This window comes from Ctenopharyngodon idella, chromosome 5 (genome assembly GCF_019924925.1).
Source record: "Ctenopharyngodon idella isolate HZGC_01 chromosome 5, HZGC01, whole genome shotgun sequence".
NCBI lineage: Eukaryota > Metazoa > Chordata > Actinopteri > Cypriniformes > Xenocyprididae > Ctenopharyngodon > Ctenopharyngodon idella.
Genome location: NC_067224.1, coordinates 40,906,967 through 40,933,850, shown reverse-complemented (window position 1 = coordinate 40,933,850; position 26,884 = coordinate 40,906,967). Strand labels below are relative to the sequence as shown.

The following is a 26,884-nucleotide window of genomic DNA, read 5'->3' as shown; positions in this document are numbered from 1 at the left end:
ACACCTTTTTGATAAAGGTTTAAAGTTCATATTCAGTAATAATATCAATTTGACTACACTGACACTATCAGATGAGAACAAAACTTGATCTGAATTGAGCTGAATAATGACACTATTATCTGCTTATAGCTGAAATTGAGCTTATTTCATAAGTGATGAACTTCACACAGTTATTGAACCAACACCGAACTGAATTGTGCTGAATAATGACACTATTATCTGCTTTACAGCAAAATTTGAATCTTTCTGTATAACAGTCTGTATTGTATAAAGCACTATAGAAATAAAAGAGACTTATTTCTGTCTTCGGTTCTGTTTGCAGGTGGAGTGCAAAAAGGCGCAGCCGAAGGAAGTGATGTCACCGACAGGTACGGCGCGAGGCCGCTCCAGGGTGATGCCCTACGGGATGGACGCCTTCATGCTGGGTATTGGCATGCTGGGTGAGTTGAAAGCAGTGTTGCCAAGTCCTCGGTTTTCCCACGGAATTGGGTGACTTTTAAGTTGTTGCCGTGGGTAAAAATTTTTTTCAGCGGGTTGATTTCCACCCCCGGATGTACAATTTCGGTGGTCCAACACCCCCAAAACACCACCCAGATGTACAGTTTCAGTGGAGAATTTGGCCACCCGATGGCAAAAAAAAATCGCATTTGGCTATTATTGGGCTACTTTTGTTGCACAGACCTGGCAACCCTGGTAGAAAGCTGGAAAAGCCAAAAAATTTGAGTGAAGTCACACACACCAGTAAATCCAGCGTCAGTGGAGCGGTTCTGTCTTGTCTGATGAGAGTTTGGCGCTACCTGCTGTTTACAATAGGGAACTGCACTGTGCCTCAAATCAGAGCAACAAATTTCTCAAATATGCAAGAAAAGAGAGATTTTTTTTAATATGCTTTATTTTGAAAATAAAGCTGCAGTTTTGATTATGTGTGGGCTGGGTGAATTTATAAAATAACATTGTGAAATACATCAAAACGGGGGTTTTCATTCAGAACATTCATTCACAGTTAATTTAGCAGACGCGCAAACAAGTAGAAAGCACTGCAAGTTTCTTACAGTTGGAAAAGAAATGATAAATTATAACTAAGTTAAAGTAAATTAATTAAGTTTAATTGTCAATTACATGTTGAATTAGCAAGAAGTATTGTAGTAAAAATATGAAACTAATTTAACACATCCACTAAAAACACTACATAAACTGTGTATGAAATGTAGTGGTAACACTTTACATTAAGGTCTTATTAACTAACAAAGAGCAATACATTTGTTAAAGATTTTATTGATCTTTGTTAAAGATAAACTTAACTGTTGATTTAATAATGTATTAGTAAATGTTGAAATTAACATCAACCAAGATTAATAAATGCTATAGAAGTATTTTTCATTGTTAGTTCATGTAGTTGACTAATGTTAACTTATTGTAAAGTGTTACCAATGTGCTACATAAATAAACTTGCCTTGCATTAAACATATGCTGTCCCTATTGATTTTCAGGTTACCCAGGGTTCCAGGCGGCCACCTACGCCAGTCGTGGCTACACAGGAATTACACCAGGATACACATACCAGTTCCCAGGTGAGTCCAAGTTCCCTAGTTTCCATCTATAGAGAACTTTCACAGAGCCAGTCATCCACTGCAATGTCAAAATGCATAATTTAATACATTACAAACCCTGATAAATGAACGTAAATGATAAAACACACTCACAAACAGAAGTTTTTAAAGCTGCTTCTAGGTTTTAGTGGCAGATGATGCTTTTTGGCCCTGTTTACGCCTGATATTAAGATGTGTTTTGGTCAATCGGATCACAAGTAGATGAGGGAGACACATTCCTGTTTACACCTGGTGTTTTAATCCGTCTCTTTTGTCCACTTTCAACCACTTCTGTCCTGATTTCTTTGAGGGGAGGGTCTATAGGTCGGTAAATGTTATGGGCTTTTTCAGATCTTTCGATCTAATGGACAAAATAAGCTCACACAATTTACATATGAACATGACCGGAGATGACAGAAAAACACAGAGAGCAGCAGCTTTCAATTTGGCTCTGACAGCCGCAAGACCACCCGAACACTGTGAGTGTGTGTTAGAAATCAGGAATGGTGAGAGAACCTCGTGCTCGATATGTTTTCGTCTTCAAACCAAACTTGGGTCTTCATCCGACAAAGTTTAAATCCCGCCTGGCTAGCGCGCTTCCCATATTGTTTACGTGTTAGGTCAGTAGGCGGAGAGCAATCCGGTCGAATGCGTTTTCAACTACCTCTGAAAGTGGTCGAAAGTGGACAAGCTCAAAACATTTTAGACCCCATTTACACCTGTATTTAGCGTTGTCCACTTGTGATCCGATCGACCAAAACACATCTTAATACCAGGTGTAAATAGGACCTTTGCCATGCTATCCCATGAGACATTTCAGAGAGAAAGAAATATTTCCCTTTGTCCTCCTCGGCACTAATCGGACTGTTTAGTCAATGTGACGTCAGTAAAAGAACATTTGCATGGTTCCTCAGCGATAAAACTCAAACAACAGTTAAATCACAGGGTGCGAGAGAGAAATAGAAATCACACTTGATCAGTAACATGACCTTTTTCCAAAATGGCATTGATAATAGTTGACATTGCGTTGACTACTTGTCGCTGCTAATAAAATGATCTTTTGTCTTTTCTGGGTTCATTTATCAAACACTTAGGCTAATCTGATTGCACTTTCAGCTATAACCTATAAGTGTAAAAAATATATTGCGTAAATAATGTATATTTATATACCAACCAACAAAATATTAATAACTGATTATGTTGTAGTCAATGTATGCTTTTTCCTGTGAGCTTTTTGTTTTTTTTATTGCATAGTAAAATAAAACCTGTAGATGTTTGCCTTTTTTACCGAATAATTTATATGTAAGTATATAAAAATATATAAATATCCCCTTCGGACATCACTTTTGGCCACTACTATATATAATCCAGTGAATTAAATACTTTACAAATGAAAGGAACTTCTCATAACAAATGAATGATTGAATCAAAAGACTCAAAACTGTCAAATTAATATTATAAATCCAATGATACCGAATCTAAACTTTGACATTGCACCTGTAAACAACTACACTTATCCTTTAATAACTCATCAACTTATGTGGGATGCATCCCTCTCTGTGTTATCTTGTATTTCTTAGTCACTTTCACATGTAAATATCCAAGCAAATGGTTCTTCCTTGGCATCGCAAACTCTGTATCGTTGCATGATACCGTCATACTGCCCAGCACTAGTACTAACCTTTGTGTGTTACCTTTAAGTTTTCGCTCCATGTCTAACACTCCATACCTCAAGATCAACGATCTAATGACGTCCTCCCGTTTCTCTCTCTTCCCTGTGCTTTTTGTCCCTCGTGTCCTTCTGCACCTCAATCTGTTCCCTTCCTTTCCTCCTGTGTAGCAGCTACACCTGGCTGTAAGTTGCTTCCCTGCGTGTGTTTCTGTGTGCATAGACGTGTCTCTCCTCTGCCCTCAGGGCGCTTGAAAGCCTCCTTTCATGGTGTACGTCAGTGTGTTTGCGTAGATAGGACTACATGTGCACTGCAAAAAATGTTCTTCCCCAGTATTTTTATCTTGTTTTCCAGTGCAAATATCTAAACGTTCTTAAATCAATATACATTGTGAAGCAAAATGAAATAAGTCTTGTTTTCTGTAAAATGAATCAAAATTAAGTGAGTTTTTGCTTAAAAAAATGCCAGAAGGGTAAGAAAAAATTGAATTAAGTTTATATTTCTTATCCTCACAGATACTTCTTCTTGTTTTAAGCAAAAACTCACTTAGTGTGTAACTTTGCCGATTTTGTATTGTTACGATGTTGGTAGTATACATAAATGAACAACGTTTACTTGTTCTCTGTGTTACCTGGACCGGGAAATTCACGTTTTTTTGTCAGCAAAAGTCTTTTGACAGCTCCAGGGCTTTCGTGAAAACTACAGATTATACTTCTGCATGTTTGCACACGGACAGTCTGATCAACAGAGGGTTATTAACAGAACAGTTAATCACTGGAAATTGTATCATAATTGTCTACTCTTTAAACAGCATTATGGTAAAAATGGAACAGTATGGCAACAGCTTTCTTACCTGTAAGTGATAACATTTTGCTTTGCTGAACTGACAGAACGGCAGTTTCTTTTACTGTGTTTTTGGTCATCCAGTTTGAAATGTTGACTGCAAACAGGTTTTTCCAATTTTCTGTCTCGGCGTTCTCTCCGTATTAATGATTCTTTGCAGTCTTTAGCCACACATTGGATCCTTTACTGGAAACCAAAAGTAACTCACTACAAATTTACTCTTTGAATTCTTGCACCAGGGAACAATACAAGTCGACACCATTTTGACAAAAAGTTTGCTGAGAAGTATTTCCTACTAAAGCAAGGCAGTATTTGACTGGTAAGCATATCAATGGTAGACTGGTGGGAGTGGCCTTGAGTGGCTTTGAAGTTTTCCTACCTATTTGGTGAAAGGAAAGACAGCAACTTTTTTCCTCTGTTTTCTCTAGTCAGGTAGCACTGGTTTAAAAAAAAATCGCCTTTCTGCTGTATAGGCAGCCAAGTTTTATTGAAAGCCCATTTTACCACTGGTGAATTACCCATTTAATTTTTATGTATTTTTCAGAAAACAAGATTTGGGCCCTATTTTAATGATCTAAGCGCATGGTGCGGCGCGCCAGGCACATGGTCCAAAAGGGTTGTCCCTATTCTCTTAATGAGTAATAGGTGTGTTTTGGGCGTAACATGCAACAAACCAATCAGAGTGTCATCTCTCATTCCCTTTAAAAGCCAGGAGCGCTTGCACCATGGTGGATTCGCTATTTACATGGTAGAATTTGCAAGTGGAAAAACTGAACGCTTCTCCAGAAAGGAATCCTTTTATTTTTAATATTTAAAATTGTTTGTGTGCTGCTGCGCGTCCCTGTGTGTGTAACAAGCAGAGTGTACATGCGTTGTGCACCCGCCTATAGGCGCGTTTTACTAATGCACCCTTTAAATAACAAAAAAAAATAAAAAATACTGCGCCATTAACTTTGGAGCAGGTTTCAGTTGGTCAATGGCGCAGTTGTTTTCAGTTGCCTCAAAATAGCAACACGCCAACAATGCACCTGAACGCACCTCGTTTTCAGACCAGCACGCCCATGGGCGAACAGATGGGTGCAAGTGCATTTTCTATTTAAACAACGTGGCACTGGACATGAAAATGATAACTGCGTCAGGCTGAAGCTAGCAAAAAACACTTGCACTGCGCCTGGCGTCGTGTTGCGCTGGGTATATGATAGGGTCTTACGTCATTTTGCATCTGAAGTAACTGTATCTTGGTTTAAGAATGTTTATATATTTATACTAGAAAACACAAAAATCCGAATTAAGAAAGTAATTTTTTTGCAGTGTGTGTGTGTGCGTGTGTGTTGGTGTTTTAGCTCTGAGCTTGTTTATGCTGAGTTTATTCACAAACCACTCTTTTGCCGTTTCTGTTCTAGAATTCCATTTAGAGCGGACACCCCTTCTGACTTCCTCTCACCCGCAAGAGATCACAGGTTAGTTCTCATCTGGCTTTACAAACAGCTCTCTGTGCACACAAAACACACATGCTGCACTGATTTTCCTGCAGACGGCTCGTGTTCTCCTTCGTTTCAATTAAAGATTGTCACCAGCAGCCCCAGACAGAGCTCCAGTGTGCCACTTCTGCACTACCGCCCAATCAGGCATAAATAATGTGTGTTTTCACACAAGTTTCCCCAAACTAACGTCATTGGTTGAGCCAGAAGTTAACATGTCGGAATGCCTAAACAGAGTATTATTTGAAAGTGTTACAGTCAGTGTACGTATTTCTATACATCAAAGAATTCTGAAAAATCATGATTTCCACAAAATATGAAGCAGCACAACTGTTTTTAACTTATAATATAATAAGAAATGTTTCTTGAGCAGCAAATCATCATATTAGAATGATTTCTGAAGGATCATGTGACACTGAAGACTGGAGTAATGATGCTGAAAATTCAGCTTTGATCACAGGAATAAATGACATTTTACAATATATTTAAATAGAAAACAGTTCTTTTAAATTGCAATAATATTTCACAATGTAATAATATTATCAACTTCTGTAATGTGACATTTCTGAGTGAAACTGAATATTCACTGTTTCATAATACATAATGTTCGGCAGGAATAGATTTTAGCCATTTGGGGTTTGATTGGATCATGAAAATGTATATATTTTTATTAGTTCCTGTCCATGTGACATTGGTTTCATCAGTAGAATAGTCAGAAATGGAGTAAGTTATTACATATTGATGTATTTCTAAATAAAACAGGATATTGAAGTAGGGTGGGACTTGAGAATCTTGAACTGACACCTGCATGTGTTTGTGTGACTTCCTGTCATCTGAAGGAAGTGTCTCTCTCTGTCCCGCAGCCATTCCACTGACTGCCTACGGACCAATGGCAGCAGCTGCAGCTGCAGCGGTGGTCAGAGGTATGCAAAATCATGTTTATTTTGCTTGTTTGAAATGGAAAATGATTTAAGAACTTTTATTGTCAGATTTTGAGATATATTCTACTTGAACATCTGTCCTTTGCTCTAGGTTCCACCCCGTCACGTACCGCTGGCTTCCTGGGCACCAGCAGTCCTGGGCCAATGGCAGAGCTTTATGCAGCAGCCAATCAGGATTCAGCAGTTAGCAGCTATATCAGCGCGGCAAGCCCCGCCCCCAGCACAGGGTTCGGACATGGACTTGGGGTAGGTACAATCAGACATACAGGCACATACACAAATATTTATAAATGTAACTTTATTGTCAAAAAGGACACAAGCACATGGACTACCATTGAAAGTGCATTAGTATTTATTTTGGCAACTATTACACTGCAAAAAAATAAAAAGAATAAGTCAAAATTAAGTGAGATTTTGCTTACCCCATTGGCAGATTATTTTGCTTGTTTTAAGCAAAAACTCACTTAATTTTGACTTATTTTTTCTGAAAACAAGACAATAATTTTTATTTGTCTAGAAAATGCTTCTTGATTTAAGAATTTTTAGATTTTTGGACTAGAAACAAGACAAAAACTCTAAGTAAGAAATGCATTTTTTGCAGTGCATTTTATTATTTGCATTTATTAATGTTTTTCTCTGCTATCTATGACTCTAAGAACCACTGTTATATATACTGTTCTAGTATTATTTTTTATATTTTTCAATTAATATTTGAATTTTTGTTTAAGTTTCAGTCATTCTAAATGTGCTTTTGTCCTTTTTATTAGTTTTTATTATTATAATATTTAATAATAAAATTATTAATATTAGAAATATTATAATATTTCTATTTAGCATTCATTTATTTTTATTTCAGTTTTAGGTTTAGTAATTTTGTTAAATGTTAACTTAAATAAAATAAAATATTAAAAAATACTTGCTTATTTTATTTCAGCTAGTTGCAAGGAAACATTTTTCATTTTCGTTTGGTTTAGCTTGATTGTACTAAAATAACTAAAACTGAAATAAAATTGTATAAAAAAAAGTATATACACATTTAAAGAAGCTAATGAAAATGACAAAAACACAAAACTACTAAAACTTTAAATAAAATATGCAATTGCATGTTATAAAGTCAGAATTTTCATGATATAAACTCACAATTCTGAAAAAAAGTCATTTGCAACTTTAATATCATGAAAATTCTGACTTTATAACATGAAATTGCATATTATAAAGTCAGAATTGTGAGATATAAACTCACAATTCTGAGAAAAAAAAGTCAATTGCGAGTTTATATCACACAATTCTGACTTTATAACATGCAATTGTGAGTTTATATCTCGCAGTTCTGAGAAAAAAAGTCAGAATTGTGAGATAAAAAGTCGCAATTATCTTTTTCATTTTTTATTCAGTGGCGGAAACAAGCTTCCATACTCAACACAGCATTTGGGTTGAAAAAATAGCCTGAGATTTTTTAAAATGTACTGCAAACATGATTTTTGCTCGTTTTTACGAACTGAAGGGATGACTTGTGTCACAGAGGCTTGTATTGAACCCCGAACGTTCCTTTAAAATACCTCTTTCTCTCCTCCTAGGGCCCTTTGATTGCAACTGCCTTTACCAATGGCTACCACTGAGGGGCGTCCTATCAGCATCCAGCACGGGATGAAGAAACTCACGAGCTTGTGAACCACGAGCGCTGCTGACCACGTGACGTGCTTATGGGACGAACCCCACGGGCGGCTGCGCTCCCTCCTGACTCCACTCTGGAGTTTCCATCTTTTCTTTCTCTCCATTCTCTACTAACATCACTTTTTGTTTTCCCCATCCCGTATTTTCTTCCTGACGTATCCTGTTTATCAGCGACTCGTGTATGGTATGCTGCCGTCTGTCTTTTGAAAGAAAAAAAAAATGAAGAAAAAAAAAAAACAATATTGTTTGATTGTACATGCGGAAACACCCCGGATTTTTATTTGACAAGTTTTTCTGCATTTGTTACGATGTTTCTGCTGACTGTGTTTTTATGTTTTTACTGTACTCATGCTGTAACGGATGATGTCGAGAAAGACAGAGAGAGAGAGAGAACGAGAGAGAAGGAGCAACGAAACTGGAAAAAAGTTCAGGATTTGTTTTCCTTGATGCTTACTAGGCATTACGGTTACAAACAAATCCAAACAAACACCGAACAAAGACATGAGAATGAATCAAATTCACAAAAACAAAACGACAGGACAAAAATGTATATTTTGGTAGTTTTTGCACAGCATTTATAATGTTGTGAGCTGAATCGGTTCGATATTTTTTCCTCAAAATTGGTTTTTATATGAGAATCAACGGGCCTCGTTTATTCGTTCTGCTCATGCTGAGGCTCGTTGTTCAGCTTCTTTTTGTAGATACTGTATATATTGCATGGATTTTGGGAGGGTTCAGATTGAACGATGGACTGGGGGGCGCGGGAGGGTGAGGGTCCTTTACGGTTTTTTAACATGCAAACGTCTTTCTTCACATTGAATCTTGTATTTCTGAGACTAGTATCATGACCAAGTTGGACTGATGTGAGTCTTTGGTTGTGCTTCTCTCACTTCCTACTCCATTTATACTGAAAATTTCTCTAAGATAAATGTTTTGATGCTCTTTCGGAACAAAATTTTCCTCGGGCTCCAAATCAAACGGAGCTTTCGGTTGCACAAAGTGCGTGAGTTTTTGAGGCTTTGCATGAATCCTCATGCACGATTCGGACACCATGTTTTTAATGTTTGAGGCGTCAAACCACATTAGATTGCATTTTCCAAAAAGAGCAAATGATTTGGTCCCATTTTAGGGAAGAGGAAAGGCGGTCTTAACCGGTTTAGTAGCCTCATTTGGAAGGGCACGGCTGCTAAGCTTCTTCATGCTGTTTTTGGAAATATATATTATATATATGATTTTGTTGCGCAGTGTACTTCTTTCAGTGTACTTTCCCTCTCCTTTTTCTTTGTTTTTGATGGTACACTGCTGTTTTTAAAGAAATGAAGGACACATTTTACAAAGCAAAGGAGTCTGAGCGCTGTTACATCTCCGTTTCTATCCTGTCGTGTTTTTTTCTGGTTGTGCGTGGATGTGCGTGTGTAACGGAGAGAGTGTAAGTTGATGTGCACAGCGTAGACTGAAGTATGGATGTACACGTAGCTAGTTTACATGCATTCAACTGCCACCTTTGAAACTGTCTTGTCTCTGCCGGTAATGGAGGAGGGCGTCTGTGACATCACGGCTCTAACGGAGGCCTTCTGGGAAAATTAAATTGCAGTCGATTAATAATACGCATCCAGAGTGATTTAAGAGTTCATTTAAGTCAGCAACAATGATGATTTGATAATTGATTTCTACTTATTTGCATTAATATTCAGTCTTCCGTTTGACACGTGTAGCCTCTTTTTGGAGCAGTGGTCACTGTGACGACCAAAACTCCAGCTGACAGGGACGCCTCACAAAACTACTGCACGGCACACACTGTAACTATTTAACCAACAAAAAGCAATAAGTTATTTTTAAACTCAAGTAATAATGAACGCCGTTAGTGGTGGTACGAATACGACGGCGATTATGTGGCATTAAGAATTATTTTTCAGAAAAAAGCTATATTTTTCAAGATCCGTTTTAACCCCTTGAAAGTTTCTGAGATTTTTACAGTACATGTTACGATGCCTGTTTGTTTGGATGATTTGTAAAAGGGGCGGGGCTTGGGGATCAGCGGCAGAACTGGAAAGCATCAGTGGGCGTGGCTCCGTCCCGTTGCTGTGGAGCTGTATGTCAACACTGTGACCTGATGCTCAAATACGCTGGTCCGCTGTCCCTTTACTGTATTTTTTTAATTTTCACCTCTGGAAATTTTCAAATAAAAAGATCCTAATAAATTATTTTAAAACATTCCATTTGATGGCCTCTGTATTCATGTTTTTCTTTGTGGATTTGCAGAGAGTATTGGCAGAGATAGTCATGTTTCGGTCATATGCAAAATTGGATTGTGCTCTTATGAATCACACACTTTGTCATCTAATTGTAATCTTTAGTAAATCTAAAATATCATGTTTACAGTTGAATTGTGTATATAGTTTTTCACAACACCCATATAATATTAGGTTTATTCTACAATAGTGTAAACCCCTGCCCTGAACATTGAAATATTTCATAAATAAAAATAGAATATAAAATTGTTATAATAATACTAATACTATTATTATTTTGGAAAACATTTTAGTCAACAAAATTAAGGAATTATTATAATAATAATTCTGCTGCTTTTCCTTAACAATCCATTCCAATTCCATTTTAGAAATCTTAAATAATTAAATAAATAGTGTTGAGTATATCTCTAATATCTGAGTATCTTTTTAAATATTATAAATTATGATAAATATAAAAAATATTTTAAAATATATTTAGGTTGTAATATTAGAACATGAAAAAAAAAAAATGTTTACAGCCACATTTTAAACAAACACACCTTATTTACTTATACACATATAATTTTAGAATATTAGTAAAGTCATCAAAATTAAAGAATTACTAATAAAATGTTAGCTGCTTTTCTCTAACTACTAGTTAAATTCCATTTTATTCCATTTTATAAATAAATAAATAAATAATTAGTGTCCAAACCTTTGAGTTCTATAAATTATAAACATCTTTAAAATTTGTTGAGAATATTACATTTCTATATAGCTTTTGAATTTTTTTATACAAATTGACAGGAACATTCAGAACGCTAAAATTCTAAAAATGTTTCATGCCACATTTTTATGATGTTTGTGGTGTACTCGTTTTCCATAAAAAATAGAAATACATAGAAATACACCAAAATGCTCTGTAACATGCTAGTTAAAGTGCGAATGGGGTCTTTGTACACATTTCTCAGATCTAAATACTCAACTTTGTTAGTTTTAGCTCAAGTCGTTGTCCATGAAGCTAGCAGCATTCCAGTTTGTCAAGTTAACAAACAAGTGAGACGCCATCCAGAATTTCGAGGCATGGGAACAGATGCCCCCTCCTTTTCTGTTATGTCCATCTTTGCCCCATAACACACACCTGATACCCTGTGACCCCAATACCACACAACCACCCATGTGGAACTGCACACACACATATGAACACACACACCAGTTTCCTCACCATTTCTGCCTTTGACCCTATTATTAGTTTCGTTCGATGAGACCACCGTAGTGTCATTTTACAGTTTGATACATTTGCCAAACTATTAGACAGAAATGGCAGTACAACCGCTGAAAATCAGAGAACAACATAGGCTTACACACAAATTTTGGTGACTTGGAATCTGTCCATGGGAAAGTGTCGCCCATATTTTTGTCTCATCTCCTCGACGATCCCATTACTCACAGGCTCTTCTTGCCCAAACACCCTCCCACCCAAAACACTCTTCATTTCATCTTGATTCTTGACAGCCCACACAACTCTGCTGGATATATTAATCTCTATTAACTCCATTTTTAACTGCTTTTTCTCCAAAGTTGTTTTTTGGGGGACATTTGCCCGTTATCAGGAGTGTTTGTCTGCCATCATGGCACCGGGAGGCTCACAGACGGATGTGAAAGGCTCTCTGGACGGGAGTATGGAATTCTATCGCAGCTGGTTCGGTCCTACGACCCCACGACCTCCTCTGCGAAATTACCTGCTTCTGACCATCCTCACATGTTTCTGTCCTGCCTACCCTGTTAACATTTTAGCCCTGGTGTTCTCTATAATGGTGAGTTAACAATCATATGTGGCTGGACTCTATTCTGAAAGCATTTACTAAAACTGGAAAAAGCCTGTGATTTTATCTGCCTTCATATTAATGTCATGAAAGCAAAGGCTTGTTTTGATAGTTCACTATCATTATTGATAATACTTAATCATCAATGATTCTAAATATTCCATTTAGATTTATTATTCCTTAAATGGTGGGGTTTGTTAAGGAGAAGTTTGCTTGTTGGTTACTTGTTTAAAGGAACACTCCACTTTTTTTGAAAATAGGCTCATTTTCCAACTCCCCTAGAGTTAAACAGTTGAGTTTTACCGTTTTCGAATCCATTCAGCCAATCTCCGGGTCTGGCGGTACCACTTTTAGCATAGCTTAGCATAGTTCATTGAATCTGATTAGACCGTTAGCATCTCCTTAAAAAATGACCAAAGAGTTTCAATATTTTTCCTATTTAAAACTTGACTCTTCTGTAGTTACATCGTGTACTAAGACCGGAGGAAAATTAAAAGTTGCGATTTTCTAGGCCGATATGACTAGGAACTATACTGTCATTCCGGCGCAATGATCAAGGAACTTTGCTGCCGTACCATGGGTGCAGCAGGCGCAATGATATTTAAATGAGCCTATTTTCAAAAAAAGTGGAGTGTTCCTTTAAGGAATCAGTCGATTTTAACCTAGCAGATGATAAAATAGGCACAAAAAAAGCAACCCAAATATTTATATTTAAAAGGAGCCACCCATACCTAGAGACCGGAATATCACAGAGATTTAAGGGTGGACTCTTCTGACTTCAGCTAGTAAACAACCACCTAGAACTCCTTGTCAACTGCCTAGCAACCCTTTAGAACTCCTTAGAAGCTGCCTATCAACCACCTTCAATATCTTAGAATCTGAGTTGCAACCACCTAGAACTCTTTAGCAACTCCGTAGAGTAAACAGTTCAAAATAAGAAGGACGAAGTAGTCAGGGTGCCGAGAAGTCCAAGCTCTTATTTATACTCAAAATAACAGAAAATAACTCCAGTGGGGCTCTCTGCCTCGTACAACAAGCAAAACACAAATAATCTGTCCATGTGGGAAAAAGTCTCTCTCTCCCCTTCCCAGGTCTGCAGGGTGCTTATATCCCATCTCTCCACCAGTTACTGGAATTAGAGACAGGTATTAGTCATCATTCATTTAACCCACTTATTACCGCTTGTCTCTGCACTTGTGCTTTACCATGCCCCCCTTGCCACATTCCCCCACCGCCCGACTCAGGCCGGGGACCCATCCAGCCTGCAGCCTCCCATTTTTAGAGAGGAAGTCAGTTACAGCCATCTGTGCCCCTGGCCTGTGGACCACCTTCAACTTAAAAGGCTGTAAAGCTAGAGACCAATGGGTGATCTGTGAGTTGGTATCCTTCATATGGTGGAGCCACTGGAGGGGCGCTTGGTCCAAAAACAGAGTGAATTACCCATCCCAGGAGGTAATAACAGAGGGTAAGGATGGCCCAACGAATGCCTAAACACTCTTTTTCAATGATGCTGTATCTAGTCTCTCTGTTTGAGAGCTTTAGACTCAGATACAGCACCGGCCCTTTCCTCCGACCATCTGGGACAAGACTGCCCCCAGCCCCTGTCTGATGCGTCAGTCTGCAACAAAAAAGGGAGATTAAAGTTAGGAGAGTGTAAGAGCGGCCCACTGCACAGGGCAGCCTTTACCTTGGTCAGGGCCTGTAGGCACAACTCCGTCAACTGGACCGGATCTGGTGCTTCCTTTTTAGTAAGATCAGTCAGCGGGCTGGTGAGCTCCAAAAAATTTGGTATAAATCTTCTATAATATCCGCCACACCCAGGAACTGTCTCACCTCCTTTTTGGTCTTGGGACCAGGCTGAAATCGCAGTGGTCTTATCAATTTGGGGACACACCAGCCCATGTCCCAAGTGGAAGACCAGATACTGTACCTCCACACACCCAATTGCACTCTTTCGTGGGTTCACCATGAGCGATCTCAAGACAGCACGTAGATCAGGGGTGGCGAACATCGGTCCTGGAGAGCCACAGTCCTGCAGAGTTTTGCTTCAACCCTAATCAAACACACCTGAACAAGCTAATCAAGGTCTGAAGGGTTACTAGAAAACTACAGGCAGGTGAGTTTTTTTATCAGGGTTGGAGCTGAACTCTGCAGGACTGTGGCACTCCAGACCGGCGTTCCCCACCCCTGACGTAGACGTTCCAGATGCCGCTGCCAATCATTACTGTAGATAATGATGTCATCCAGAGTAATAAATTGGTGTAATCTGAACGGCGTTGTGAAGGTTGTTTTTTCTTTGGAAAATGGGGAATAGGCTAATACCCTTATGTTAAATCCAGTGTCGAATAAAAGTAAGCCGAACCTAACCAATCAAGCTGCTTGTCAACTCGGGGCATTGGATAACACGTCTGCAAAATCTGCCTGCAACCTGGCTAAATCAGTGATCTGCAACAGTGAGAGGTGATCTCCCCCAGTGACCAGAGCGAACGGATTGATTGAGATAGCCGCTTTTACTCCGAGATCCTCCTCTGCTGAAACGGCTGCTGCTAGCTCAACCGATGTCACCTCATTCCAGCGTTTTAGGAGATTGAGGTGAAAAATTTGGCATGCACTGCCCCTGTCCGCTCGCCATACCTCATATTCGAGATCCCCACCATGCTGTGTAACCACAAAGGGTCCTTGCCACTTGGCAAGTAATTTAGAACTAGACATTGGAAGTAACACAAGCACTTTATCTCCTGGTGTAAACTGACGCTCTCGCAGCCGAATTTGTCTGTCCTGTCTATGGAGCAATTTCTCCATGGAGAGATGCCCCAATGTGTGGAGTTTTGGTAATTGGTGCAATGGCGCTTTTGAAACTGCTGGATGATTAACCAGCTGACATTCACAAGCTGCACACCCCCGCCGAAGGTTTTTGTGAATACCCGGTCAACAAAATCGGGCCATGAGACGTGCTAGTGTCTTTGCTTCCCCTAAGAGACCGCATTGGACCACAATGAGCTGCCTGAAAAAGCATTTCCCGACAGCTTTTTGGTACTAGTTGTATCTAGTTGAGTTGTTTGTATCTAGTTTGAGTTGTTTAATTGAGTTGTATTTTCTGGGCATCTTGGGCCACCCGATACAACCTATCTTTTATAATGAAAAAATGGATGGAGAACACTCCGCACCTTAACCTTGCAGCTTGTATCCAATGCCCTTTGCTGCATCAGGCTTTGATGAATGGAGGTTTGGTTACAGCCTGCTCCCACCTCCATCACTGGACACCGGTCCTGGAAATGACCTGGGTCCCCGCATCTCCATCAGGCCAGCCCAGGCCTTCTCGCCGCCCTGGTGGCAGAAAGTTGGCCAAGAGACTAGCGGAGAGAGGTGAATGTGGAGTGGAGGCTCCAGTGCTCTTCGACATTCCCCATTGTGTCCCAGATCTAACCCCCTGAAAAAACTCTGAGGCCAGACAGCCTCTGTGGGGCTTGAGGGGGAGCATTGCTCCATGACCTGGGAATGGGGATAGGGCGAGAGACAGAGGGAAGAGAGGGAGAGGGGTTAAAGAGAGAGGTTAGTGAGGGGCTCCGGATGACCCACCTGTCTTCTTCCTTCACTTGGACCAGCAGGCAGAAGCGGTTTACCTGCTCAATCCTGAGGTTCATTAGCGCCTGGTGTTGAGTCTAGTGAAGACCGGTGAGTGACTTGACAAGCTCCGCAAGCAGCGTTGGTGGGGCTGGCTGCATGGCGGCGTGCCGCCGTCTTCGCCGCAGGTTTCGGGCACCAGTATAAACAGTTCAAAATAAGAAGGAAGAAGTAGTCAGGGTGGCGGGAAGTCCAAGTCTTTATTTATACTCAAAATAAAAGAAAATAACTCCAGTGGGACTCTCTGCCTCACACAACTAGCAAAACACAAATAATCCGTCCGTATGGGAAAAAGTCTCTCTCTTCCCTTTCCAGTCTGTGGGGCACTTTTATCCAAACTCTCCTCCAGTTACTGGAATTAGAGACAGGTGTTAGTCACCATTCACTTGGCCTACTTATTACCGCTCATCTCGCAACCACTTAGAACACATTAGAAGCTTCCTAATAGCCACCTAGATTTCCTTAGCAGCTGCCTATCAACCCTTGTCAAATCCTTAGAATTTGCCTAGCAACCACCTAGAATACCTTAGAAAGTACCAGCAACCACATAAAACTCCTTAGCAACTCCCTAGCAACCACATAGAACACCTTAGTTGCTGCCTATCGACCACCTAGAACTCCTAAGAAACTGCTGAGCAACCACCTTAAAACTCCTTAGCAACTCCCTAACAATCACCTAGAGCACCTTAGAAGGGGCCTATTAACCACATAGAACTCATTAGCAACTGCCTAGCAACCACCTAGAACACTTTAGAAGCTGTTTAGAATTAGCTTAGAATCTCTATATTATCCTAATTATAATATATCTTCTTTCTTTTATAGTCCAGAAACAGTTATGACCAGGGAGATTATGATGGTTCTAGGCGTTTAGGGAAGCTGGCGCTCTATGTGTCGATCGCCTCCATCATCATTGGCATCCTCATCATCACTATCTTCTGCGCTGTGCATTTCAGCACGGTAACGTACAATTAATACTATACATACTGTTATGTATATATGAAAAGCTGATGCTCCATCAATGAAAAGAAAATGAAAAGCTACACACTCCATCAATTAGGGTAAGAAGAACTGTTCCCAAACATAAAACATGCTAGAAACATAATAATCACAGCAATAATGATCCAACCATAGACTCTTAAGCATTTGGTATTAACCCTAACAGCAACTTTTTGGAGGGGGCGGGCAGTGTATATATTTACAAACTTTTATGTTAGATGTGATTATATATATATATATATATATATATATATATATATATATATATATATATATATATATATAGTGCTGTAAAATGATTAATCGCAATTAATCGCATCTAACATAAAAGTCTGTAAATATATATGTCTGAGTGTGTATATAAAAATATAGATATATACACACAAATATATTTACAAACTTTTATGTTAGATGTGATTAATCAATTTGACATCACATATATTCATGTCAAAGAATGAGCCTGTATACTACAGGAACAGATTTTAAAAATCATTCTTTTTTGACTCTTTGTTTAGAAACAAGTTTAAGATGACGGTATTTCTGTCCTGTTGTCCTCTGGAGGATGGATGTCCACTGGGTCAGAGGTTTAATATGAAACCAAGACCAGGACTGATTCAGACTGACATCAGTTCTCCTCCGTCTGTAATCCACCTCTGCATGAACACGCTTATACAATATAAAAGAGAGAGATAGATGACGGGGCTTGAGAAGTTATGCCATTTTTGTCAGGCAACATTTTGCAGACAATCACATTCAATGTATGCACCTTTAAATCACTTAATATCATGTATCCATGCACATGCTGAATATGTAAATAATTTTGTAACCCATGCATGCCTATTCTTTTTCAAAAAATGTTTTGTGCCAATCCTCTGTTGAAATATGTAATTACAAAGATTTCAGGGCTGAAAGTCACTACAAAAATGGTTAATAATGACTCTAACTAGTAAATATCATTACAGCACATCACACTGTTTACAAGTCTTAACAGGTCCTATAAATTCTGTAAAAAAAGTCACTGGACATGGACATACTGAACATGTAAATATTAATAATGTTTGGTGCTTAGTGTTTTCCATTAGATCATGAATACAATGACAAAGGTCTTAATTTTTATAACAACTTTTGGAGTTTTTTTTTTTTTTAAATAGTGATTATATGTATTTGACTTTATTGTTTATTCATGGATTAGTTCATTGTGAGTCTATGTTTATGTGTTGTCAAATGTTTTACAAATCAAAGGACACTAATTTGGAATTAAATGCTTTGATGAACTTGTCCTAATTAAATAATAAACTTAATTTATAAAGCACCACTCATACAAGTAGCTCACTGTGCTTTCAAAGGCTTTAAATCTGAAATATGTCACTTTTGCACCAACAGCGCCACCAAACAGGACTGCAAAACTAACCAATATTTTTCCGCCCCAACTTTGAGTAATCATAATAATAATAATGCCAACGCAAATACTTCCAAACAAACAACAGCAGCATCGCTGCACGTCTCCGAGTAACACATAGGTTGCGTCCAAAATACTCTCTTGAGTATGTACTTATTTTGAATAAGTAGCACTTACTTTGTGAGCTCTAAAAAAGTACTTTCTATAGCCTAAAGTATGAATGAAGTCTGGACGTATTACATTCGCCATGTTGTCATTATCATGTGACCTACCAGCGTCAGTTGCGTCGCTTCACAAATCCTCTCCCGTGGCCTCATGGGATAGTGAAATGCCCATCGTATGCACACTTCAAAATCTCGTAGTAGGTCAACTGGATTCTTTTTGCCTACTCTTTTATGAGTACTGCGAATTAGGACATACTTTTGTCACGTAGCCTACTGTTTTTCGCCTACTATATAGTAGGGGAGTAGGCCTATGCAATTTCGGACGCAGCCATGAATTCGGAACTGCATACTACTCTTGCTACTATTACAATATCTTTCTATGACGGAAATAGTAGGAGTAGTATGCTAGTATGCGGTTCTGAATTCACCAATAGTATTTCACTCCTGAATGAATCAACAGGTGTGTTTGACTTGAAGCGGCACTGCCCAGACCGATCGGCGTATGACATCAAAGTAACGCGAGAGAGATTAGAAAGCAGACGCTCCGTATGCTTTCGAATTACTTTCGCAGTACTTTGATGTCGTACACCAATCGGTCTGTGCAGCACCGCTTCAAGTCGAACACACCTAACATTTTTGAACTAATCAGTTGTGATTCAGTGACTCACTTGTTGCTGAATGAATCAGTGTATAAGCATGATGTATTGTGCTTATACACTGATTCAACAATCCCAACAAATTGTTTTAATAAACACTTGAAATACAATTGAACAAGAAATTTAAAGTTGTCATTAAAAAATGTGTTTTTAATGCCTGTTACTGGTCTTATTTAATCACTTTTCAAAAGTCAAACCATATATTTTTTGTAAACTTTATTGTTTTACTCAGAAACAAATAAGATTATGGAAGTAAAATGAGTTTCACATTGACTTTTAAAGTTGTTCCAGTATCAGGCTTATACTTATGTAGACCAAATAAGATGTGGGTAAGTTGGAAATATATTAGATATTGAGATAAAGCTAATTTATTTTTCTCAGTCCCCCGACCCCCTTAATCTTCAGGCCAGAGAGATGGTGTATTTGGATATGTACCTTCAGCACTCATCCGTGCTATATATAGTGTTGGGTCTCAATCCCACGGTGGTGTCAGGGGCCTCTTGTTATCCCAGTGTGTTCCGGCCAGCAGGGTCACATGACACAGGATAGCTGGTTCAGCACTGCCTGTGCTGAAAAACACATGCAGGTCTCCACGCTCCAGAAAACTACATCATGCTTATACAAGGAAAGACTTCAGCCCAGTAAACAGACAGAGTTAGAACGGAAGTGAAATGCGTCATGGGACATGAGTCGAACACTCATAAACACTGTTTAGATGTTTTTATTTGTAATATTGGGTATAATAATTAACAGTAAATAAATCTGACACTATTTTCAAAACAAAAAATGAAATGAAATAGCACAATGGTTATTTTAAAATTAAATTAAATTAAATAAATTCAGTACAATAAAAACTATCATGATGATTTCTGACTTACATAATGCTTTTTCAATGTTGTAAATAAAAAGATTATTGGAGTGTGTTTACAAGACAATACTATTTCAGTCTTTCTACTTCAAAATTTCATTTTTAATGCAATGTGTTGCTTGCTGTTTCTTTGTAATTATTTGTGAAATTTACTAGCAATTTCTGAGTTAAAGTTGTTTCGATGTAAATCCTACACCATTTTTTTTCAGCATGCTTGACACAGTCCATACATTTGGTCTTGTTGCTTTTTTGTTTCATGTAACACTCTTGAGAAAAAAAGTGGGGGTCTATATAGAACCCTAGGATTTTTGACTCAATTTTAAAGGGGTCATTGATTACGATTTCACTTTTTTAACTTTAGTTAGTGTGTAATGTTGCTGTTTGAGCATAAACAACATCTGCAAAGTTACGACGCTCAAAGTTCAATACAAAGGGAGATATTTTCTTTTACAGAAATCGCTTTTTAAGGACTACAACAAACGGCTGGTAGGGACTACAACGAGCTTCTTCCCAGGTTGGTGACATCACTAACCCTAAAATTTACATAAACCCCACCCCCGAGAACATGCAAAAAAAAGGGTTCGATGCCATGTTGGGCTGCTTTAGAGAAGAGGAAGAGTTGTTGTAGTAGAGTGTTTTTGCCGTCATTTTACGCCGGACTGCTTCACAAACGAGGGTCATTTCAACGCTGGATTTACACAAAAGATTAACATGACGGCACATGCTAGTCGATGAGTTGAATCGTCTCCACAGCAGCTACATAAATTTATCCACTAACCATTCAGAAACGTCCAGTTTCATTGTAAAAGTTGTAACTTCTTCCTGAGTCTCTCCATCAGTGTCGACTCCGGTTTGAACAATGTAAGGCTGAACACCGTTACTGACAATCCTCATTTTGGCTGTGTGAGATTCTCCAGCTTTGCGAAGCTCGAGCTGTTAAAGCTCCGCCCTCTTCTGGAAAGGGGTCCGGGAGCAGCAGCTCATTTGCATTTAAAGGGACACACACAAAAACGGCGTGTTTTTGCTCACACCCAAATAGGGGCAAATTTGACAAGCTGTAATAAATGATCTGTGGGGTATTTTGAGCTGAAACTTCACAGACACATTCTGGGGACACCAGAGACTTATATTACATCTTGTAAAATGGGCATTATAGGTCCTCTTTAAAGAACCCTTTATGACAAAAGGTTCTATATAAGGAGAATTATCGTACATTTTTGCATAATACTTCCATGTTTAACGGGTTATTTCAGTTTTTTTCTAGTGATAAAGTAAGTTTACGAGCTGCTTAATTCATAAAATTTAATTGAAATGAAAAACATATTAAAACAAATTCATGAATTAAAACGAAATCCATAAAATGATCCCTAAAAGGTTCTATATGAAGCACCTGAAAGATTCTATATAGGACCTTTTCTTCTAAGAGTGTAGAATTTTAATGTTTGGATCTCAAAAAGCTGGTGCAGATGAAAGGTCAGTTTTAACCAGCTGCTGTCAGTGAACAACTACCAATAATCATCTCAACTTCTCATGCACATTTGCCTTGAGGGAAGAGCAACGTGATCTAGTTGAACAGTCTTGGGGTCAGATGGCATGTTGTGAACAGGTCACCTGATGATGCAGGTGTTCTTTAGATGGACAGACGGATGTTTCCTTTTCATCCTTCAGTAAACAGAAAGACACCTGAGATCTTTAGAACTGCCAGACCTCTGCCTGACCAGCAAAGTGTTTCAAAGGATGGTCAGCAATGATTTACATTTATGCATCTGGCAAACGTTTTTTATTTAAAACATGCATTCACTGCATTCAAGGTATACATTCATTAGTTCATGCATCCTCTAGAAATCGAACACATGACCTTGGTGATCCTAGTGCCAAGCGTTAATCTAACAAAAAAAATCTAAGGTCATGTTTTATTGTGTGTTGTAGGGTCCATTCTGAAGTTTTCAAATACTTTCGAATGTCTCCCTCTGGTGGCGATGTATTAAACAACCATCCAATGACATCAGAGTTGCAGATATCACTCAATCATTTATTCTATTCTTGTGAATTGGTTCAGAAGTTTTGGTCTAATTTATATTCCCATTTAAATAAAACCCCCATTAATACACAATCTTTTAATGTGAAAGATATTATTTGTTATTATACTGATTATATGTTTTCAACTTTTTTATTTTGTTTGCCAAATTTTTTATCCATAAACAGAAATTTTTCTTGTTAATATTGTTTCCCCTTAAAACGTATGGTTCTTATCCCTTTATTTCTTTGTTTATCCCTTGTCTTTTATGTGTCCTCTTCATATCAATGATTCTTAATACTTACTTTAGATATTTGACTTTACATACAAATGTTTTTTCTTTTTTTAATTCTAATGTTCTCCTGAAGGTGTTTGTATATTTGTATGTTTCTTGAATTAAAAAAAAGAAAAGAAAGAAGGGCAATCGATACATCAGTTTTAGATTTTAAGTTATCATTGTTTATTTTTGTAAAATGAACATTAACAATAATTACAGTCATTAAAGACTGTCTTGATCTTCATTTTTGCAACATAGTTTTTCTGATTTTCCTTGTAGTATCCTGATGTTCTCCAGAGTGTGGTGACGATCATCTGTTAGCTTGAGGGGCATTGACAAAATAAGCTAAAAAAGTGAAACAAAATACATTATTCATTGACTTTAAATATTCTGAAGGATGTTCACATTAACTAGGCAAGGTCTTATTGTGGCCCTAAAGGATTCGTTCACTTCAGAATATTCCTGATAATTTACTTACCCCCATGTCATCCAAGATGTTCATGTCTTTCTTTCTTCAGTCAAAAAGAAATTAAGTTTTTGAGGAAAACGTTCCAGGATTTTTCCTTTCCAACGTGATTACGTAATGCGTGGCGCATCTCAGAGCAGTGCAAGATGAGCATTTGTGGTTAAAATGTATATAATTTTTTTTTTTTTGGAAAATGACCGATTGTTTCGCTAAATAAGATCCTTATTCCTCATCTGGGATCGTGTAGAGCTCTTCGAATCTGCACTGAAACTGTCATTTGGACCTTCAACCTGTTGGTAGCCATCCCACTATATGGAGAAAAATCCTGGAATGTCCTCAAAAACCTTCATTTCTTTTTGACTGAAGAAAGAAAGACATGAACATCTTGGATGGCATGGGCCAAACCGGCCACAGCAAGTCCTCCATGAAGCCGTTGTTTGGTCTGTCTGATCACAATAACATTTACATTCACCACTGCAATTCTCCTTGCAGTTCTCACACGGTTTTCGGCTGCAGTCCATTCTTTATTAACTCTGTAAAAGCCTGACATATGAAATAATTGTCAGAAAAATCAAAGTTTTTAAAATGGAACCATTTACTGAAAAGTTCGCATATGTGTTTTTAGTTGAGTATCATATTTGATACATTAGGCTTTTATGGCTCATATGATACTGCGAGAATATGGAGCTCATATGCAAAAATATGGTGCAGTTGCTGATATTTATATTGCCAAAAAGTAAGATGAAATTCTTATAGCTTAATAAATGTAATGTAAATCAATGAGTATAACAGTATAGTAGACTAATTGTCAGTCTATATCTCCCAATAATTTGTCTTAGTAAGGTGATTTTTAATTGCTTCGATTAATGATCAAAGCTCTGTAGTTTTTATTTTGCGGACAAACATATAACGTAATGAATAAAATGATAATTGAGAGATGAACAAATAAACATTCCTCAAAAGCCCGATGGATCATATTTGATACTCACATTTTAACACGACTTTTCTAAATAATGATGTATGGATAATCAAGTAAACATAAGTTGCTTTAGTACATTAAGTGTTCATCTTGAAATATTACTAATGATATACAAGTTATTCTTATGTTTACTTTATAAAATCAGTAAAGATTTCAAAGTAAAAAGACATGAACCACGAGCGGAAGGGAGACGTTTTTACAATGACACTAAAAGGACTTTTACTTACTAAAAAATTATAAAATATCAATCAGACGACAGAAGGAATGTAGTAGATTGTGTACAACAGGTTTTTCAGCAAAGTTTTGATCATGTTGACAGTTTAGAGGCCTTAGATATGTGAATATAAAATATGATACAGTAGACTTTATAGTTAATAATGACAATAAGCAAGAAATTATTAGTCAATTTTTAAGTTTTATCTCATTATAAACAAAAGTTGAACAGATGTGTAATAAAAATGCTAATATTCAGTTTTGAAAATAATATCAAAGTATAAAGCTACAGACAATTATTATGGTAGTAATAATCTACTAGACTAATATAGAAAGAAAAAAAGCATTAAAAGAAAATATAATTCAGGAAGAGTCTATACCTTGTGTAGAAAGTGATGTCAGCTGCACAGAAAATTTTACTTCCAGTTTTACTTTATAAACTTTAGAGGTGGTCATTTTAGAAGAGGTGTGGTTAGATGATCAGTATTTAACATTTCCTTACTGTATTTCTGTCACGTCTGGGTGCAGTAGAGATGCGCATGACAAAGGAATATACAGAATAATATACAGATAATCTTTATTCTAATTCAAAAAACTTAAACACAGGAGATCGTTGGAGATTAAACACAACCACACCCTAAAAAATGCTGGGTTAAAAACAACCCAAGTTGGGTTGAAAATGGCCAAACCCAGTGGTTAGGTTAAATGTTTGAACAACCTGCTGGATAGTTTTATTTAACTCAACTATTGTTTAAAAATGACTATATGTCTGGCTTAAAATTAACCCAAAATTGGAAATTAAAAATCAGACACATAATTACTAGAGGCAACAATAATAACCAAAAGGTGAACATTTATTAATAAGCAATTTATTAATAAATGTTTAACAGTATAGCAAGCAATGTGTAATTTTTAAACAATAGTTGGGTTAAATAAAACTACCCAGCACGTTGGTCAAACATTTAACCCAACCACTGGGTTAAAACAACCCAATCGCTGCGTTTGTCCATTTTCAACCCAACTTGGGTAGTTTTTAACCCAGAATTTTTTAGAGTGCACTAAACATTGACAATACCGAACAAAGAATGAAACTCAGGGCTTATGCTGCCTAAATATTTTACTTCATGACTTAAATATGGATATTTTTCTTACACAAATGCATCGCTTTGCTTCAGAAGGCCTTTATGAACCCCCCGGAGCCGTGTGGAGTACGTTTATGATGGATGGAGGCACTTTCTTGAGCTTCATACTCGTTGGTCCTGTTCACTGCCATTATTAATCTCGAATGCGTCAGGATATTTATTAAAGTGCCCCTATTATGGATTTTTGAAAATGACCTTTCATGTAGTGTGTAACATAGCTCTAAGTGAATGAAAACATCCTGCAAAGTTTTAAATCTGAAAGTGCACCATATATAAAGTAAGAGTCAACTCTGAGTCAATTAAACGAGTCATTTGTAAAACTAATCCCAAGCCGTTTCGTTGAGATGTCACAACGAAAGATTAGCATATTGCCCGCCCACATATTGCGCGCGCAGACGATAGCTTCTCAAACCTCTGGGAGTTTAACACAGGATTCACAAAAATATGGATCAATGCCCAGTTTATTTGGACCAGCTTGCTCCTCTGAATCTCAATCTGTAAGTATGATTAATAATTGATGTTTATATTTTCTAGCGATTGTTCAGAATTCGTAGTTTTGTATGTTATGTTGTGTAAAGTACACCCTAGTCTGTCTCCTGCTAACTGGCTAACTCATGTTTCTGTAGTTCTGCTATTCAGATGTGGGTCCAATATTGTCTAAAAATGTGTCGATTGATGCAGCTTGTCTGTCTTATTACTTGGAGTAATGATCAAGGATGGAGCACAACTTTTGTTTACAGAGTGTAATGCATTATCAGCTATTCACGTTTACAACATAACCGTAGGCTCGGTTCCCTTACATTACTGTAAAACAAGCTGTTTTTTTTTCTCGTTTTTATTATTACAGTAGAGTGGAGCTCTATCTGTATTGTAATAGGATGTTAAGATGCTAGTCTGCGCTAACTAGTTGAAGTATTCTCTCTGTAAACAGTAAACACCCCTTGTAATGTCAAACAATGATATAGCCATTTTTTTCTTTGTTAATAGTTATGACGAAAAAGTCTGTACACATCTGGCCTAAATGTTTATCTTATATTAAAGTTTTTTTAGCTTCTCTTGGCATTCTGATACAGTTCCCACAGGCGCACCTACATAAAGTATAACAGTGATGCTGCTATCATGTCTTATAAATAACTAAGGTGACACTTACCATATAGAAACGTTATACTCCAGTCGTGATTGCAAATCAGTTTATGGTTGATCAACTACCTCAGACGTTTCATCGTCGGACTCGGGCTCGAATTGATATGGTAAAATCGATGCTATATCTTTTTCTGTCCATACATTCAGCGTTGTAGTCGAGACCAGCTCATTCGAATTCAGAGTATGTTGAGTCCGAGTCGAGACCGAGACCAGAAAGTTTGGAGTTCTAGACACGAGAGGTGTCTAATCTTTCTGGGGAACAGACGTGATAAATGTGAGGTGACAAAAGAAAGAATGACTCTGATCTGGAGGTGAGGTGAACTAACAGACTGCATAGCCTCAAACCCTGCTAAGCAATTAATTAATCAATCATTTTTTACTCATAATTTGGCCTTCCTGGCTGTATTAGCCTATAGTCTCAAGTCATGCTCAGTTGCGCACAAGAAAATCACCAATCATTAGACGTGTCAACCAAACATCAATTTACAGAAATAATAACATACAATAATAATCATGAAATATTTTGAATGGGACTTGAGTGGACTCGGGAATGAGTCCGATTCCTAATACTTTCAAGTATGAGTCAATTCAGAGTCAAAATGCACACGAGTCCATGACAAGACCAAGACCATTACAATATGGTCTCGAGACCGACTACAACACTATACAGTGTCTTGCAAATTGA

The 26,884-nt window shown here is 37.7% G+C and overlaps 2 protein-coding genes across 4 annotated transcripts in view; both read left to right on the top strand.

The window, feature by feature from the left end:
- The window catches only part of LOC127512129 (RNA-binding protein Musashi homolog 1), a 60,037-nt gene extending 49,620 nt beyond the window's left edge, over positions 1-10,417 (top strand). Inside the window, exons 10-15 of one of the 2 annotated variants that reach the window (XM_051892763.1) lie at positions 323-440; positions 1,491-1,571; positions 5,506-5,562; positions 6,423-6,506; positions 6,616-6,770; positions 8,102-10,417. In XM_051892763.1, the coding sequence (XP_051748723.1) occupies positions 323-440; positions 1,491-1,571; positions 5,506-5,562; positions 6,423-6,506; positions 6,616-6,770; positions 8,102-8,143 (537 nt within the window). In that variant the 3' untranslated portion in view covers positions 8,144-10,417. The remainder of the gene's footprint in view (positions 1-322; positions 441-1,490; positions 1,572-5,505; positions 5,563-6,422; positions 6,507-6,615; positions 6,771-8,101) is intronic. The other variant, XM_051892764.1, reaches the window with a different exon arrangement.
- A 1,412-nt stretch (positions 10,418-11,829) lies between these two features.
- LOC127512140 (transmembrane protein 233) lies at positions 11,830-20,017 on the top strand. 2 transcript variants are annotated; one of them, XR_007930132.1, is made up of 3 exons: positions 11,830-12,246; positions 16,702-16,937; positions 17,391-20,017. XR_007930132.1 is itself a non-coding variant. In XM_051892781.1 (3 exons), the coding sequence occupies exons 1-3, from the start codon at positions 12,061-12,063 to the stop codon at positions 17,400-17,402; spliced, it is 333 nt and encodes a 110-aa protein (XP_051748741.1). In that variant the 5' UTR covers positions 11,870-12,060; the 3' UTR covers positions 17,403-20,017. The 2 variants fall into 2 exon arrangements, 1 of the variants encoding a protein (XP_051748741.1); XM_051892781.1 differs by having other exon boundaries at positions 11,870-12,246; positions 16,702-16,836.
- The last annotated feature ends 6,867 nt before the right edge of the window (positions 20,018-26,884 follow it).